The 13,062-nt window shown below is 40.6% G+C and overlaps 1 protein-coding gene across 3 annotated transcripts in view; it reads left to right on the forward strand.

Annotated features, from left to right (window-relative positions):
- Nucleotides 1-13,062, forward strand: part of ccdc78 (coiled-coil domain containing 78) — a 47,192-nt gene that overhangs the window by 11,502 nt on the left and 22,628 nt on the right. For all 3 annotated transcript variants that reach the window (XM_068003375.1, XM_068003374.1, XM_068003376.1), the window contains exons 8-10: nucleotides 3,414-3,545; nucleotides 7,146-7,277; nucleotides 8,061-8,147. In XM_068003375.1, the coding sequence (XP_067859476.1) occupies nucleotides 3,414-3,545; nucleotides 7,146-7,277; nucleotides 8,061-8,147 (351 nt within the window). The remainder of the gene's footprint in view (nucleotides 1-3,413; nucleotides 3,546-7,145; nucleotides 7,278-8,060; nucleotides 8,148-13,062) is intronic.

Below are 13,062 nucleotides of genomic sequence, written 5' to 3' on the forward strand. Positions count from 1 at the left end.
GCACCTGCTGGAGGACAGCACCTCCCTCCTCGCCTTGACTTTCCCCACTAGGACCTCCAGGGAGGCATCAGGAAAGCGGGGGCTTGAGACACTCAAACACCTTGAAAGCGAATGAATTAACTGCTCATTTTGTACAGTGTAATACTGTGTAATCCAGGAGGTGGCAGCGTTCAACCATGTGGTAAAAATATCACATCTCCTTTATTGGATGAAATCTTTACTGTCATTTTCCTTTTCTCGGTGAAATACAGTTCATCACAGGAACCTTTAGAATAATATTATTGACTTTGTGCGATAGTGTAAAACTGGTGATAACGAATCGGCAGCCCGCTTTAAATCTCACCTGATTTTTATTGCCTTTGAAATCATGATAAATGAACATAAGAAATAGGAGCAGGAGTAGGCCATACGGCCCCTCGAACAGGGGAGATGTAAAATGGCTTGCCGATTTGCTATCATCCATTTTACACTAAGTTAAAATCTACCCCCATTAACTGATTCTGTCAATCATTCTATTTGACTGAGAGGATACTTTAATTCCTGAGCTCACCTTAGATAGAAAGTGACATGTACTCAAAGCTAAGGTTTGGGTTGCATATTTTAGTCTTTATTCTGTTTGTCCCTTTAATCTTCATTCACCAGCAAAGATCTTGTCATTCCCATCTGTTAGTACTGCAGCTGAGACCAAAAGGGGATTCATTTAGCATGTCAGCAACATAGGAGCTTTGATGTTTATTTGTTGCAATTACTTTTTTTTCAATAAAATTTTTATTTGTCAAATATCCCACATCTTTGGTTGGCGTGACCTAGCCACCTCTGCTGCTGAGAGGACATATCTATGGTTGCCAACCCTCCAGGATTGTCCTGGAGTCTCCAGGAATTAAAGATTAATCTCCCAGACACTGATGCGAGCAACCTGGGAGAAAAATCATCGGGGCATTAAAAAAAAATTAGGTGTTTTTTCATTTTCTTTAAAGAGCTTATTAGTTGTAAAAATATTGGAGATGGGAAAAAAAGGCTGGTTGACTGGGCAAGGCTGGTGGAGTCACATGATGAAACCTCCAGGAATACATGCAACCAGAGTTGGCAACCCTAGGCGGATTGTCAAACGATTCTCAAATCGATGCCAATGCCTCCTACAGCTAGTAAAGAATCTTACAACACCAGGTTATAGTCCAACAATTTTATTTGAAAATTGTTGGACTATAACCTGGTGTTGTAACCTGGTGTTGTAAGATTCTTTACATTTGTCAACCCCAGTCCATCACCGGCGTCTCCACATCATCCTACAGCTAGCTATGGGGAATTGCTAGAAACCACTGGAATTGAGCTCCAATTAGTGAAGGTGTGCTCGATACACTGCTGGCTCGGGGCACCTCAGTGGGTGGGAATGTTATTTTTTATTTTGCACATGCACGAGTACCAATACCATCAAAATATTATATGTGATAATGTAAAAATAATAACCAGAGGAGGATCAATTCATTGCTTTGCCTCGGTATTTGTCCTGGAGGGGTGTCCTTACCCTTTGTGTTTGGACTGATTCTGATTAAATAAATTGTGTGACCGACACTATAAGTAGAGTCCACTCCAATCTCTTTAGATGAGCTACTAATGATGAAATGACTTGCCATACTCTTGCCCCCTCCCCCATTTCCTTTCCTTTTCTCCCCATCCCTCCTGAAGGTGGTGACCCATCTAGTGGTATGGTTCTTTCGGCCCTTCAGTATCCTGCCTCTGTGTATGATCATAGACAATGGGTATTGAAAACTATTCTACCGTGTCGGGCATGACAGCCAAGTCCGATCCTGTCCTCACTCAAAGTCTGGGCACAAACACTTTCCACCACAAATTACTGGGCCCCTCCCTCCCCACCCAGCCCGTGCTACACTACTTGTAACATCTTCACTGGCGCCCAGCTGAGAGCAGCTAAATCGGCTCAGATCAGCCTTTAAAGGACTGGATATGTGTGGCACAGCAACGCACCACGTGATGCACTAACCTACTGAGCCACTGGTGTTCCTATGTCCCTATTTACTCTATTTTCTTGGCTGTCAAGAGAAAAAATTGACAAGGTGGACAATGCAGTATCTGAGCCTCAGTATAAGGTGTACAAGTGATCCTGTGTATAGAGGCTTCATTATATACAACAATGTTCTGTGTTAAACTTAGCACTCTGAGCCAAATATTTTTTAATGCTTTTTGATGTCTTTATGCTTGGGAATAAAATTAGTATTGAGTGCTTTTCTCCTTTGATTGTGATTGTGTTCACTAAGAGCGTAAAAATTGATTTTATTGTTAGTCATGCAGTAAATTCAGTTTAGCTGGCCTATTGACTTGGAATTGAAGTTACAAACTCCCACAGCAAAGCTCAAAACAGAAAGGTCAGAAACGGTGAAGCAATTTACCACATTTGGAGTACTGTGGACAGTTCTTGTCTCCATGTTACAAAAAGAGTATCGAGGCACTGGAGAAGGTGCAAAAAGATTTACAAGGGTGATACCAGAAGTGATAGGTTATAACTATCAGAAAAGACTGAACAGGCTGGAGCTCTTTTCTCCAGCAAAGAGGATGCTGAGGGGTGACCTAATAGAGGTCTTTAAAATTATGAAGGGGTTTGATAGGGTGAACGTAGAGAAGATGTTTCCACTTGTGGAGGAGACCAAAACTAGGGGCCATAAATATAAGATAGTCACCAATAAATCCAATAAGGAATTCAGGAGAAACTTCTTTACCTAGAGAGTGGTTAGAATGTGGAACTCGCTACCACAAGGAGTAGTTGAGGCGAATAGCATAGATGCATTTAAGGGGAAACTAGATAAGCGTATGAGGGAGGAAGGAATAGAAGGATATGTCGATAGGATTAGATGAAGTAGAGTCGGGGGAGGCTTGTGCGGAACATAAACACCGGAATAGACCAGTTGTGCCGAAAGGGCGGTTTCTGTGCTGTAAATTCTATGTAATAAAACATTGGGTGTATATTTGGAACACATTTTCGAGATATGGACCAAGCTGTTTCAATTTAGGTGGAGGTGTGTTCTTCAATCCTACGAGGATGTTACAGCCTCATAACAGACTCCAGCTGACTGTTAATCCCTACTTCATTCCATAATCTTTTTTTTTTAATTGAGCCACATCCAGTTTTTGTAGCATAATCCTCTGGTGGCAGGTCTGCAGTCTCACGTGTAACAAGGAGCTTTACAATGCATTCATTCTGCTCCACTTCTCAGTTCGTATAAGGTTGAATGGGGTTTGTCTTCAGCCAGTCAGAGTAATAAGAGAAGTAATAGCAACAACTGTTTATAGCAACACAGCCATTGTGTGCTCAGTCATGCCCTATAGATGAAAGCTGACACGGTGATCATGCTAAGGGGTGTAGACATGCCTTGACTCTATTTTCCAATTGACTGCAGTCATTGGTGACCCAGTACCGGGCACGGATCTTGGCACTGCAGCACCAGTCTGGCGAGGATATGGGCACCAAAGGCAGGAGCGAGAAAGCCAATGCACTCAAGGATCAGATTCGTCGACTGAACAATGAAAATGTAAGAAATTAATTTGCACATTGGACATTAGTCTGGTTTAAATACTGCCTTATGTTTTTTTAAATTTGTTCATGGGATGTGGGTGTCGCTGGCAAGGCCAGTATTTATTGCCCATCCCTAATTTCTGAGGAGTGTCAGAAGGGCTGAATCAAACTCCACTGAAGCTCATTGTTGACCAGCTGAATATTAAAAACTCGAATCCTATCTAAATTAACATTAAAAATGTTTTAATTTTTTTTAAAATGAGGTTTTTTTTGTGTAAAAGAGTTGCCTTTGACCAAACAAAATGTCAGTCTTTATTTTCAAGTTAGAGTCATTCCTTTCACTGTTGTGATGAGTACAGCAGTGAGTTGTGGTACTGTGTTTAATTCCCCTCCCCTGTTATAATGTATATTTATATACTGTAATCTCAGATAGAACCTGGTGTCCACTTGACTCCTAAGGTGCAGACACTGTGACTCTAAACCCAAAGTTAATCATACCTAATGTGGAAATTTTTCAGGTATTTACTTTGTTTCAAAAGTGTTCACCTTGGCTCGAAGTGTCTACCTTGGCTCAGTGGGTAGCATTCCCCGCCTCTGCGTCAGAAGGTCTGGGGTTCAAGTCCCACTCGATGAGACTTGAGCACATAATCTAAGCTGCTACTCCCAGTGCAGTACTGAGGGAGTGCTGCACTGTCAGAGGAGGAAACATTAAATCAAGGCCCCGTCTGCCACTACTTTCAGCACGGACTCGATGGGCCGAATGGCCTCCTTCCGTGCTGTAACCTTTCTGTGAAATAAATCTTTTCAAGTCACAGTTTACCTACATCATTTAGCTGTTTCTGTAGTTTTTATATAGAAGCAAAAAAATACTCATGGTGCATTGATTTTCATGTGCTTTAACACTGCCAGGAGCTCACTTTGGCAGTGTTAAGTATGTAAAGGAGGTGTTTTTGTCAACATCAGTATGGCTGTGCGATGTTGCATCGCTATCAGTGGTACAATAAAGAGTGCTGGGAGATGAGTCTCCGTGCTGAAATGCCCATCTGTTGTCAGTCAAGACTTGGAAAATGCCAGCTCCAAACATGAAAGCAAAATGTACAACCTTAAAATATTTCTTTTTAAATTTTGTGCATTTTTTTGAAGACATATTAGAGAATGAGCCAATAGTCGGTCATTTTGCTGGAGTATTTCCGTAAACCACTCTTTAAATGAGGTGTGAGAGTCTGTTGTTGGTCCTATTGGCCTAGATTTTCCGATCGGATGTTATCAGATGTTAATGCAAATAAGATAATGCAGCATTTAATTACCGCTGATCGGAAAATCTAGGCTAACTGTATTTTCCTTGAACTTATATTTATCCCTCAAACAACATGACTAAATCAGATTATCTGGTCATTATTACATTGCTGTTTGTGGGATCTTGCTGTGCACAAATTGGCTGCCACGTTTCCTGCACTTCAACAGTGACGACACGTCAAAGATACTTAATTGGCTGTAAAGCGTTTTGTGATATCCTAAGGTCATGAAAGGTGCTATACAAATGCAAGTTCTTTCTTTCTTTAAATAAAGCCTTCCAAGTCTCCAACTGTTTAACTCTTTACTCTATAAAATTCTGACAGACAGACTGGATGCAGGGAGGATGTTTCCCCTGGCTGGGGGGGTCCAGAACGAGGGGTCACATTCTCAGGATACGGGGTAGGACATTTAGGACTGAGATGAGGAGAAATTTCTTCAGTCAGAGGGTGGTGAACCTGTGGAATTCTCTACCACAGAAGGCTGGGGAAGCCAAGTCACTAAATATATTTAAGAAGGAGCTAGATAGATTTCTAGACACAAAAGGCATCAAGGGGTATGGGGAGAGAGTGGGAATATGGTATTGAGATAGAGGATCAGCCACGATCATATTGATTGGCGGAGCAGGCTCGAAGGGCTGAATGGCCTACTCCTGCTCCTTTTTACTATGTTTCTATGTTTTACTCTAACTTGTGCCTATACACAGTGGTGTACAAGTGGTTGGCCTGGGACACAATTCCTCTCACAAAAGCCTCCAAAAGAGTTGATAGCCAAAAAGACCATTAATTGGCTTAATTCCAAACATTACTTTACATAGCCTCAAGCACGAGGTAACATGCTGTACTGTTCCATATGATGAGTTCCATTGCTAGTTCATCATTGTATCCTGGTTAGCAATTCATTACGTGTCAGCTTGGCTCAGTGATTGTGCTCTCAACTCTGAATCAGAAGGCTCATGTTTGAGGTTAGGTGAAGCTAACAGAATCTGAGTCAATGTAAAGTGCGAAATGAAGGCTGGCAGATGTTTGCATTGAAATGTTTGGAGGCCTGAAAGAAAAAAGTGCTGGTATTTGAAATGTGCACCCAGATACACTCTTTGTGCAGCACTGAACCTTATGCCCATCTTAGACAGAATAATAATATTGTCTCAAAGAATTCAAGTTTAAAGAATGTAGCTACTTGCCTCTTTATTTTATTTGAATCGAGTTTTGAATCATTGGTCTGTTGTAAATCCATCCATAGGCTGGACAATAACTGATATTCTCAGTACTTTGTAAGCTCCAATGAATTGTTTTTTCAGGGCCCTGCCATTTGGACACTTGTCCTTAAAAATTCAAATGTGTATATCAGTCAGAGTACTCCTGATAACTCAAAGCTGTTTTTATGCTGCAAAAATTTGAATCCGGTAATTTGAATTAACAAAGATAAATAATGCAGCAAAGTTGGAACTCAGTGCTAAAAAAAAATGAATTATCAGATTATTTGAATTAAGCAATTTCAAATTAAAAATGTAATTATAAACTCTTCTGGGGACTGAAAGTGCAGCATCAAGTTACCCCTACTGCTATGTACAGAGTGGCAACATAAGTGACAATACTGTGATAAAGACCCTCACGCCATATACAGGATTGTGTAATAAACACTGCCATTTTCAAAAGTACTTCAATTAATTCAGCTTTTAAAATACATGCTTTTTCTCTTTCACACAACTTGTAAAAAATTGCCTATTGGGATGTTTCTAAAATGAAATTAGCAGAAGAACGATAAAGCATTTATTAATTCATGCTATTATTTCTTTGAAAAGCACTAAAATGTCAGGTTACCATAGTGATAATGTTGTTATTTTACAGGACCTCTGCCCTTGGTGGTATTTAGAGTATTCAGCACAAGGACATCAAATCACTGACTGCATCTGCCATTTGTTAGCTTTTAATGCCTTAAACCAACTCTAAGGTTAAAAACATTAAATCCTTTGGCAGAATAGCTTTCACTCCAGTACATGAGGTTCTTGCTGCAATGCAACCAATTCCTGGCAGCCGACAAGATGACATTTTTGCACAGAGGGTTTCACAACACTCGGCCCGCCTGAGAACACCCCAAAATGGCTTATCCACTCCTTTAACAAACGCAAAAGAAAAGACTGAATTAAGAAAAAATGAGTGGTTGGTAGATGGCATAAACCTGCTTTCAGCAGGTGAACTGACTGTACCTATTACTGGACGGTGCTACACACTTTAAGTTATTAACATGTGGATATTTATTCAGTACTTTACCGGGAATCTCTAGTCATTATCATGGTTTGATATATACACTATTCCCATAGGTACAGCTACGTGATAAGAATGAACGCTTGTACACCAAGCTGGGAGAACTTCAGGGAAAGCTGGGGCAGATGGCTGGATCGAAAAGTGATCTCTCCTCTAAACTAGTGTTCAGCGAGGAAGAAAAACTGAAGGTGAGATTCCCTACAAACATCTGTAGATCTAAAATCCCGTCCACCCAGCCTAGAGAGGGGAACTTAATGGGTGAAAAGCAAAAATGTGAACAATGAAACAGGTGGCATGGAGTGGTTTGGGGATTTGTTTTTTTTGGCTGTATGGATTCCAGGATGAAGATTATCCTGAAGCAAGAGAAAGAGAGGGGAACGAAGTCAACTGATTCAATTATTCTACAATCACCTGATCTGGAAAAATTAATGATCTGGTGTAGGAAGGGGTTCTTGTTTTTATGATGTGATGACTTAGACCCCTGTTATTATTTTCTCATTCTGGTGGTTCTGGAAAGACTGGTCTTTAGGATCAGGTGACGGGGACATTTGATTTACATATAAATATCCTGTAGGGGCGGGGATTTTCACAGATGCCAGCAACCCTCTAGTGGCTATATGTACCCCATAGACAGGAAGGGGTAGAAATTGATTTAGGTCCATTTTTGGGGAGGAGGAGGAACCTTGAATGGTTAACCCCCCACTCCACCCCTCCGCCGCCCCCTTGTAGTTCCCTTATCACTTCCCTGGCTGAAATGAGCTACCTCAGCACAGACCAAGAGGTTGAATCTGCCACTTTCCTGGTCTGTCTGTCTCAATACCAAAGCTGGCAAAGCATTGATCCATCAGCAGAGTTTGCAGAGCAATAATTTCAATGCAGTTTTTCAGAGTAATCATAATTTTGTTGCAAACTCAAGATGCATTTAAACTAATTTGCTGATTCACTCTCAGAGATTTCTTTTATCTGCCTAGATTTCCAAGGACCTGATTGATTTGCAAATTCAGACAAATAAGATTCGAGAACAATATGAAGCTGAGAATTTTGAGCTTAAGAATAAGGTACCGATGCCACGAGGAACACTCATTCCTTATTATGGTACTTTGCACAACGTATGTGATGGTTCTATTCACAATTGTAATTACTACTCTATCAAAAAGGAATGAAGAAAACCCAAACTGTTTGTGAACGCACGCCCAATATATTACCCAGCCTCTGACCAGGTTCTTGGTCTCAACTCTGAGTTCTGATAAAGGATCATAATTGAAAGTCAATCTTATTTTATCTTTCAGATGCTGATAAACCTGCTGTACATGACCGGCATTTTCTGTTCTTAGTTCAGATTTGCAGCATTTATGATTTTTCTTTTCAGCTCTACATAGTCTGGTTGCCCCAGTAGCAATCAAACATTGACCAGCACCCTTTCTTGCTGTTATGGGGGAGGACAAAGTCATCTCAAGACTTGAGACAATGAAACCAGGAAGCCCACAATGATACACACACACACACACACACACACAGAGGATACATTGCGTAGAATCTGAGCAGGGTCAGAAAGCAGAGTTTTGACAAACTGAATGTTGATATATTGAATATCTGAGACCTGCTGTTCCCAGTGCTGCTAAATTCACGTGAATTAACCAAGTGGCAAAGATGACAACAGCACTGACTGTTCCGACTCCCAGTTTCATACTGACCATTCTGTGCACTGACTGTGAGTTAGAGAGAGAGAGAGACAACCAGAGTTAAACAGACCAGTGCCGGCATGTTATGGAGGGGGCGAGGGTTGGGGGGCTGGGTGGGGGGGGGTGGAAATTAACCATAGAATTTATAGAGCGCAAGTTGGATCATATTTAAACTCAGCAGCCTAAGATAGTAGGAGAACGGCTAGACAATGTAGGAGAGTATCACAAGCACAACTCTTGAGATATTAAAGTCTCAGTATGTCAAAGCTTCTCAGCATCATCCTGAATTTTGATGTATCAAAATTAAACACTGGAGCTGCTAAGTGAACTGCAACAAGCAAATGCCATTCAATAAACAGAGAGATAAACCTTTCCCTGCTAACAGGTGCGATTGACGATAATTACTCCCATCCATGTGGAACTTCTGCCAGAATTCCTAATGGTTAAGTAACAAAAATCCTTCAACTTCAATCAAAAATGTATTCTTAATGTTAGAAAGTTAGACCATTAAACTAAGTATTAGTTTATTTAATGAATTAGCTATGTCTTATTTACTGTAAGATTCCGTCAATAAGCTGCAATGTTCGTGCAGGTTTTTATGATCTGCAAAGCTGGGGATGTCACTTGCACATCATTACAAGCAATCTCGTACAGTTTTGCTGCTTAGTTGAATTTCCACAATGCAACCGATGTTGCATTTTGTGGCACCTCTTCAAAAGAAACAAAAGCACCCAAGGGTGCTCAAGAGAAATGTGGACTTGTGCTCTGTGAGCTCCTTGCTCATTTGTTTAACGGCTTGCTAAGGGTCTGGGACTGCTCCCAAGGACTGGAGGAAAGCCCCATGTGGTGCCATTTAACAAAGGCAACAAGTCAAAACAAGGAATTATAGGCAAGGGGTCATTAGAGATACACTGTGTGACCACCTTGCAGAGAAGGTGCTATTAAAGACTCTCAATGTGTCTCAACAATCTGGTTGAATTTTTTGAACAAGTTAATAGGTTGGTTTACTAGGCTGGACTTTTTATTCTGGAAGTCAATGGAAATAAAAATCGGGAGAGATGTAAAACAGGCTGCCGATTTGCTATCACCCATTTTGCACTATCGCACAAAGTCAAAATCTACCCCATAGACTTTGAGGAGATTTGATTGAGGTTTTAAAATGTGGATAGGCTATCTGAGTTTGATAGGTTAGGGAGGACCAAGGAACATGATTATCGGTAATGGAAGCACAGAACTAGGTTAGAGGTCAGCAGTTACCTCTTTTTACAGAGAGATGCTGACCTATGGAGCAAGTTGCTGGCACGTGCAGTGAATGAGGATTTGCAGCAAACATTCAAAAGGGAGCTGGATGAGTTCCTGATTGCAGACAACATCGCTGCGTGTGGAACATGGGTGGGCTACTGAGGATGTGTCTCCCAGTCATTGTGTGTTCCAGGAACTTGTTTGATTGCCTTCAAGGGTCGGAGATGAATTTCCCAGAGTTTCTTTCCCCTAAATTGGCTAGGGTTTTTTCTCTGTTTTTTATGGCTCTCCCAGGGGATTACGGGCTGCCTGGATGGGGTTGGGGGGAACGGGGGAGGGGGGGGAAATGGGCTTCATGGTGTACATACGTTGCACTGTGACAGTATAGGAGAGGCTTGATGGACCAGCTGGTCTTTTCCTGTCTGGCCTTTTTTGTCTGCTCGTATGCTTCCTACTTAATAACAGCAAGACTTGGCAAAGTACTCAGGCAAATGAAGGAGGGGCAGAAACAATTGGATAAAATATCCATTAAAAGACAAATAAGTGACAATTCAAAAACATCTAATGAAAATTAGAAAACCAAACCATTATTACTGATAAAAAATCTGTGCCTGGAAGAGAAGGAGATGGAAATTGCAACATTGTGTAGAGATCAATGTATTTTATCTAAACTATCTGCAATACTTTCAAAAGCATTTTATCAAGAAGTGGGCATCAGAGGGGGGAGAACTTGTTAAAGATTCATTTTTTTTATTCGTTCATGGGATGTGGCTGTCGCTGGCAAGGCCAGCATTTATTGCCCATCCCTAATTGCCCTCGAGACATAAACAACATTGAGGCATAAACAACAAGAAGGATGTTGTTGATGAGAAGGATGTTTTTAAGGCAATGATAGCAGCAATATTATGTTAACTGAAATAAAAACATAAATGTTTTTATCATCAAGTTAACACAGGATTGGGCTCAGCTGTGATGTCACCTGTAGTCGAGTAGCCTGCTGTAACTCATTGTTGAGGCTCATGTGTGAATAATGACCACTTGGGTGAAATCATACTCTAGCAAGTTCACACCTTCAGGAGGTGAGGGGAGGGAAGAAAACTGGTGTGAAAAAAAAATATGGATCCAAATGAACAGGTGAGCTGGATGGGTTTAATGGCCCTTTTTATTCTTAATTTTAAAAAGAATACAATTCAGTTTGAGCAAAGTCAGAATTAACCAAGGCATTAAGTACTGTGGGAGATATATGACAGAGCCTTTTTCTTAAATTGGCCTCAGTATCACCGCCAGAAAAACCAAACCAAGTATGATCGTGGGGGAGCACTGTGCAATCCCAGGAAGTTCATGGCATTTCTTCAGGGAGTTTTCTCAGTTTTGAGAATTTATTTCACGCCATAGAACTGTGAGCCACCAGTTAAGCAGTTTTACAGCAGGCCAATGAGTTAAGGAAGTAGAATCTCAACACTGAGAAATCTGACTCACACAGACATTATAAACTTTACAAGTCTCTAGCCAGATTTGTTTTAATACTTCTGCACCGACTCAGGCTCATAAAAATATTTGAGCACCTTCTTCTAGGTCCTAGCTCGCAGTCTGTGGAAAGGTATGACTGCTCCATGACGTTAGTATGTTGCTTAGCAACAAGATGTGCAGCCACTGACATGGAGACTTTGCTTTACTTCTGTTGATTTGGATGTCTGATTTGAGACCTGCATCTTTTAGGATCAGTCATTGCTGCCATTTGGCTGGGAATAGTTTCTTGATTTCTCCCCAGCGTTAACTGTTGATGGATGCAGCATTCAGAATGTTAGAGTTCATTTAGCTTGTGAATATGGCCAGTGAAAGGGATAATACATCAAAAGAATTGGATATTGAGAATGTTCAGTCAACCGGAGAATATCTAGAAATAGAAAAGAACATAAATTTGTTCCAAAGGGAAACACCAAACTGAGTAACTGTGCTGCAATATGAGTGTAAAGCAATGAATATAACCAAGGCAGATGAAAAATGGGTGACTAGTTTTGTCCACATAAAATCCCAACTAGAACATATCCACGACACACTGCCTTGAGTGCCTGGAGTCGTTTCACCTCGGAACCATATATAATCGGGATAGAGAATTTCATCCCATCCACCTATCAAGGTTCAATCCTGTGTTCCAGCAATGAATGGGCAGCGCCATAGTTACTGTTCGGGGTATTTATTCTGTAATCCATCTCATTTTTAAAAATAATTTTTTCCTCCTGGTTGGGGGAATATTTTTCTCCGTCCATTAATTTTAGCCTAAACGCAGGTGCAAGTACAAAGTGCGTTTTATATTCACATCGACTTTCGACTAAAATTAGACAATGGAGGGAAGTATAGCCCTTTATTTTTCATTTTATACTGCTTTCCTTTTCTTATGTTTCAGTTGCTTTTACTTTCCTAAATTTCTCACCTTTTTTTCTTCCTAATTTTAAAAAATTATCTGCTTTGTTCTTGGTCCTTTGCCTATTTGAAATTGTTTTAACTGATTCTTGAATGCTGAAGGAAGATTTGCATCTTTGTAAATCAGGGCTAAATGATGCTGTTTTAAATATGATTTACACAATCCAGATGACCTTAAATTTCTGGCATATTAGTGCAGAAGCAGAAATATTTTCACCTACATATCAACAATGACTGCACTTCAAACCAAATCATTGTATACAAAGAGCGTTGGGGTGTTTTTGAGAGGTGTAATGCTCCCTCCCTCCCTTTGAGAAAGGACAAATGTAAGGAATCTTACAACACCAGGTTATAGTCCAACAAATTTATTTTAAAATCACAAGCTTTCGGAGATTATCCCCTTCGTCAGGTGAATGAGTGAAAGGTTCTCAAATTGCATATCTTATATTAGGCTGAGACACCATCACACCAATCAAAAGGTGTCGTTGGTGTTCAGACAGATTAGCCACGGAGAACAGTATGTTCCAGTACACTGAATATACATTGTGTCAAATTACACAGACAGAGAGAAAGAGACCCAAATGGCAGAGAGAGAGAAAGAGAGAGAGAGAGAATATTAAAAACA

The sequence above is a fragment of the Heptranchias perlo genome, chromosome 22, assembly GCF_035084215.1.
Source record: "Heptranchias perlo isolate sHepPer1 chromosome 22, sHepPer1.hap1, whole genome shotgun sequence".
In the NCBI taxonomy this organism is placed as follows: Eukaryota; Metazoa; Chordata; class Chondrichthyes; order Hexanchiformes; family Hexanchidae; genus Heptranchias; species Heptranchias perlo.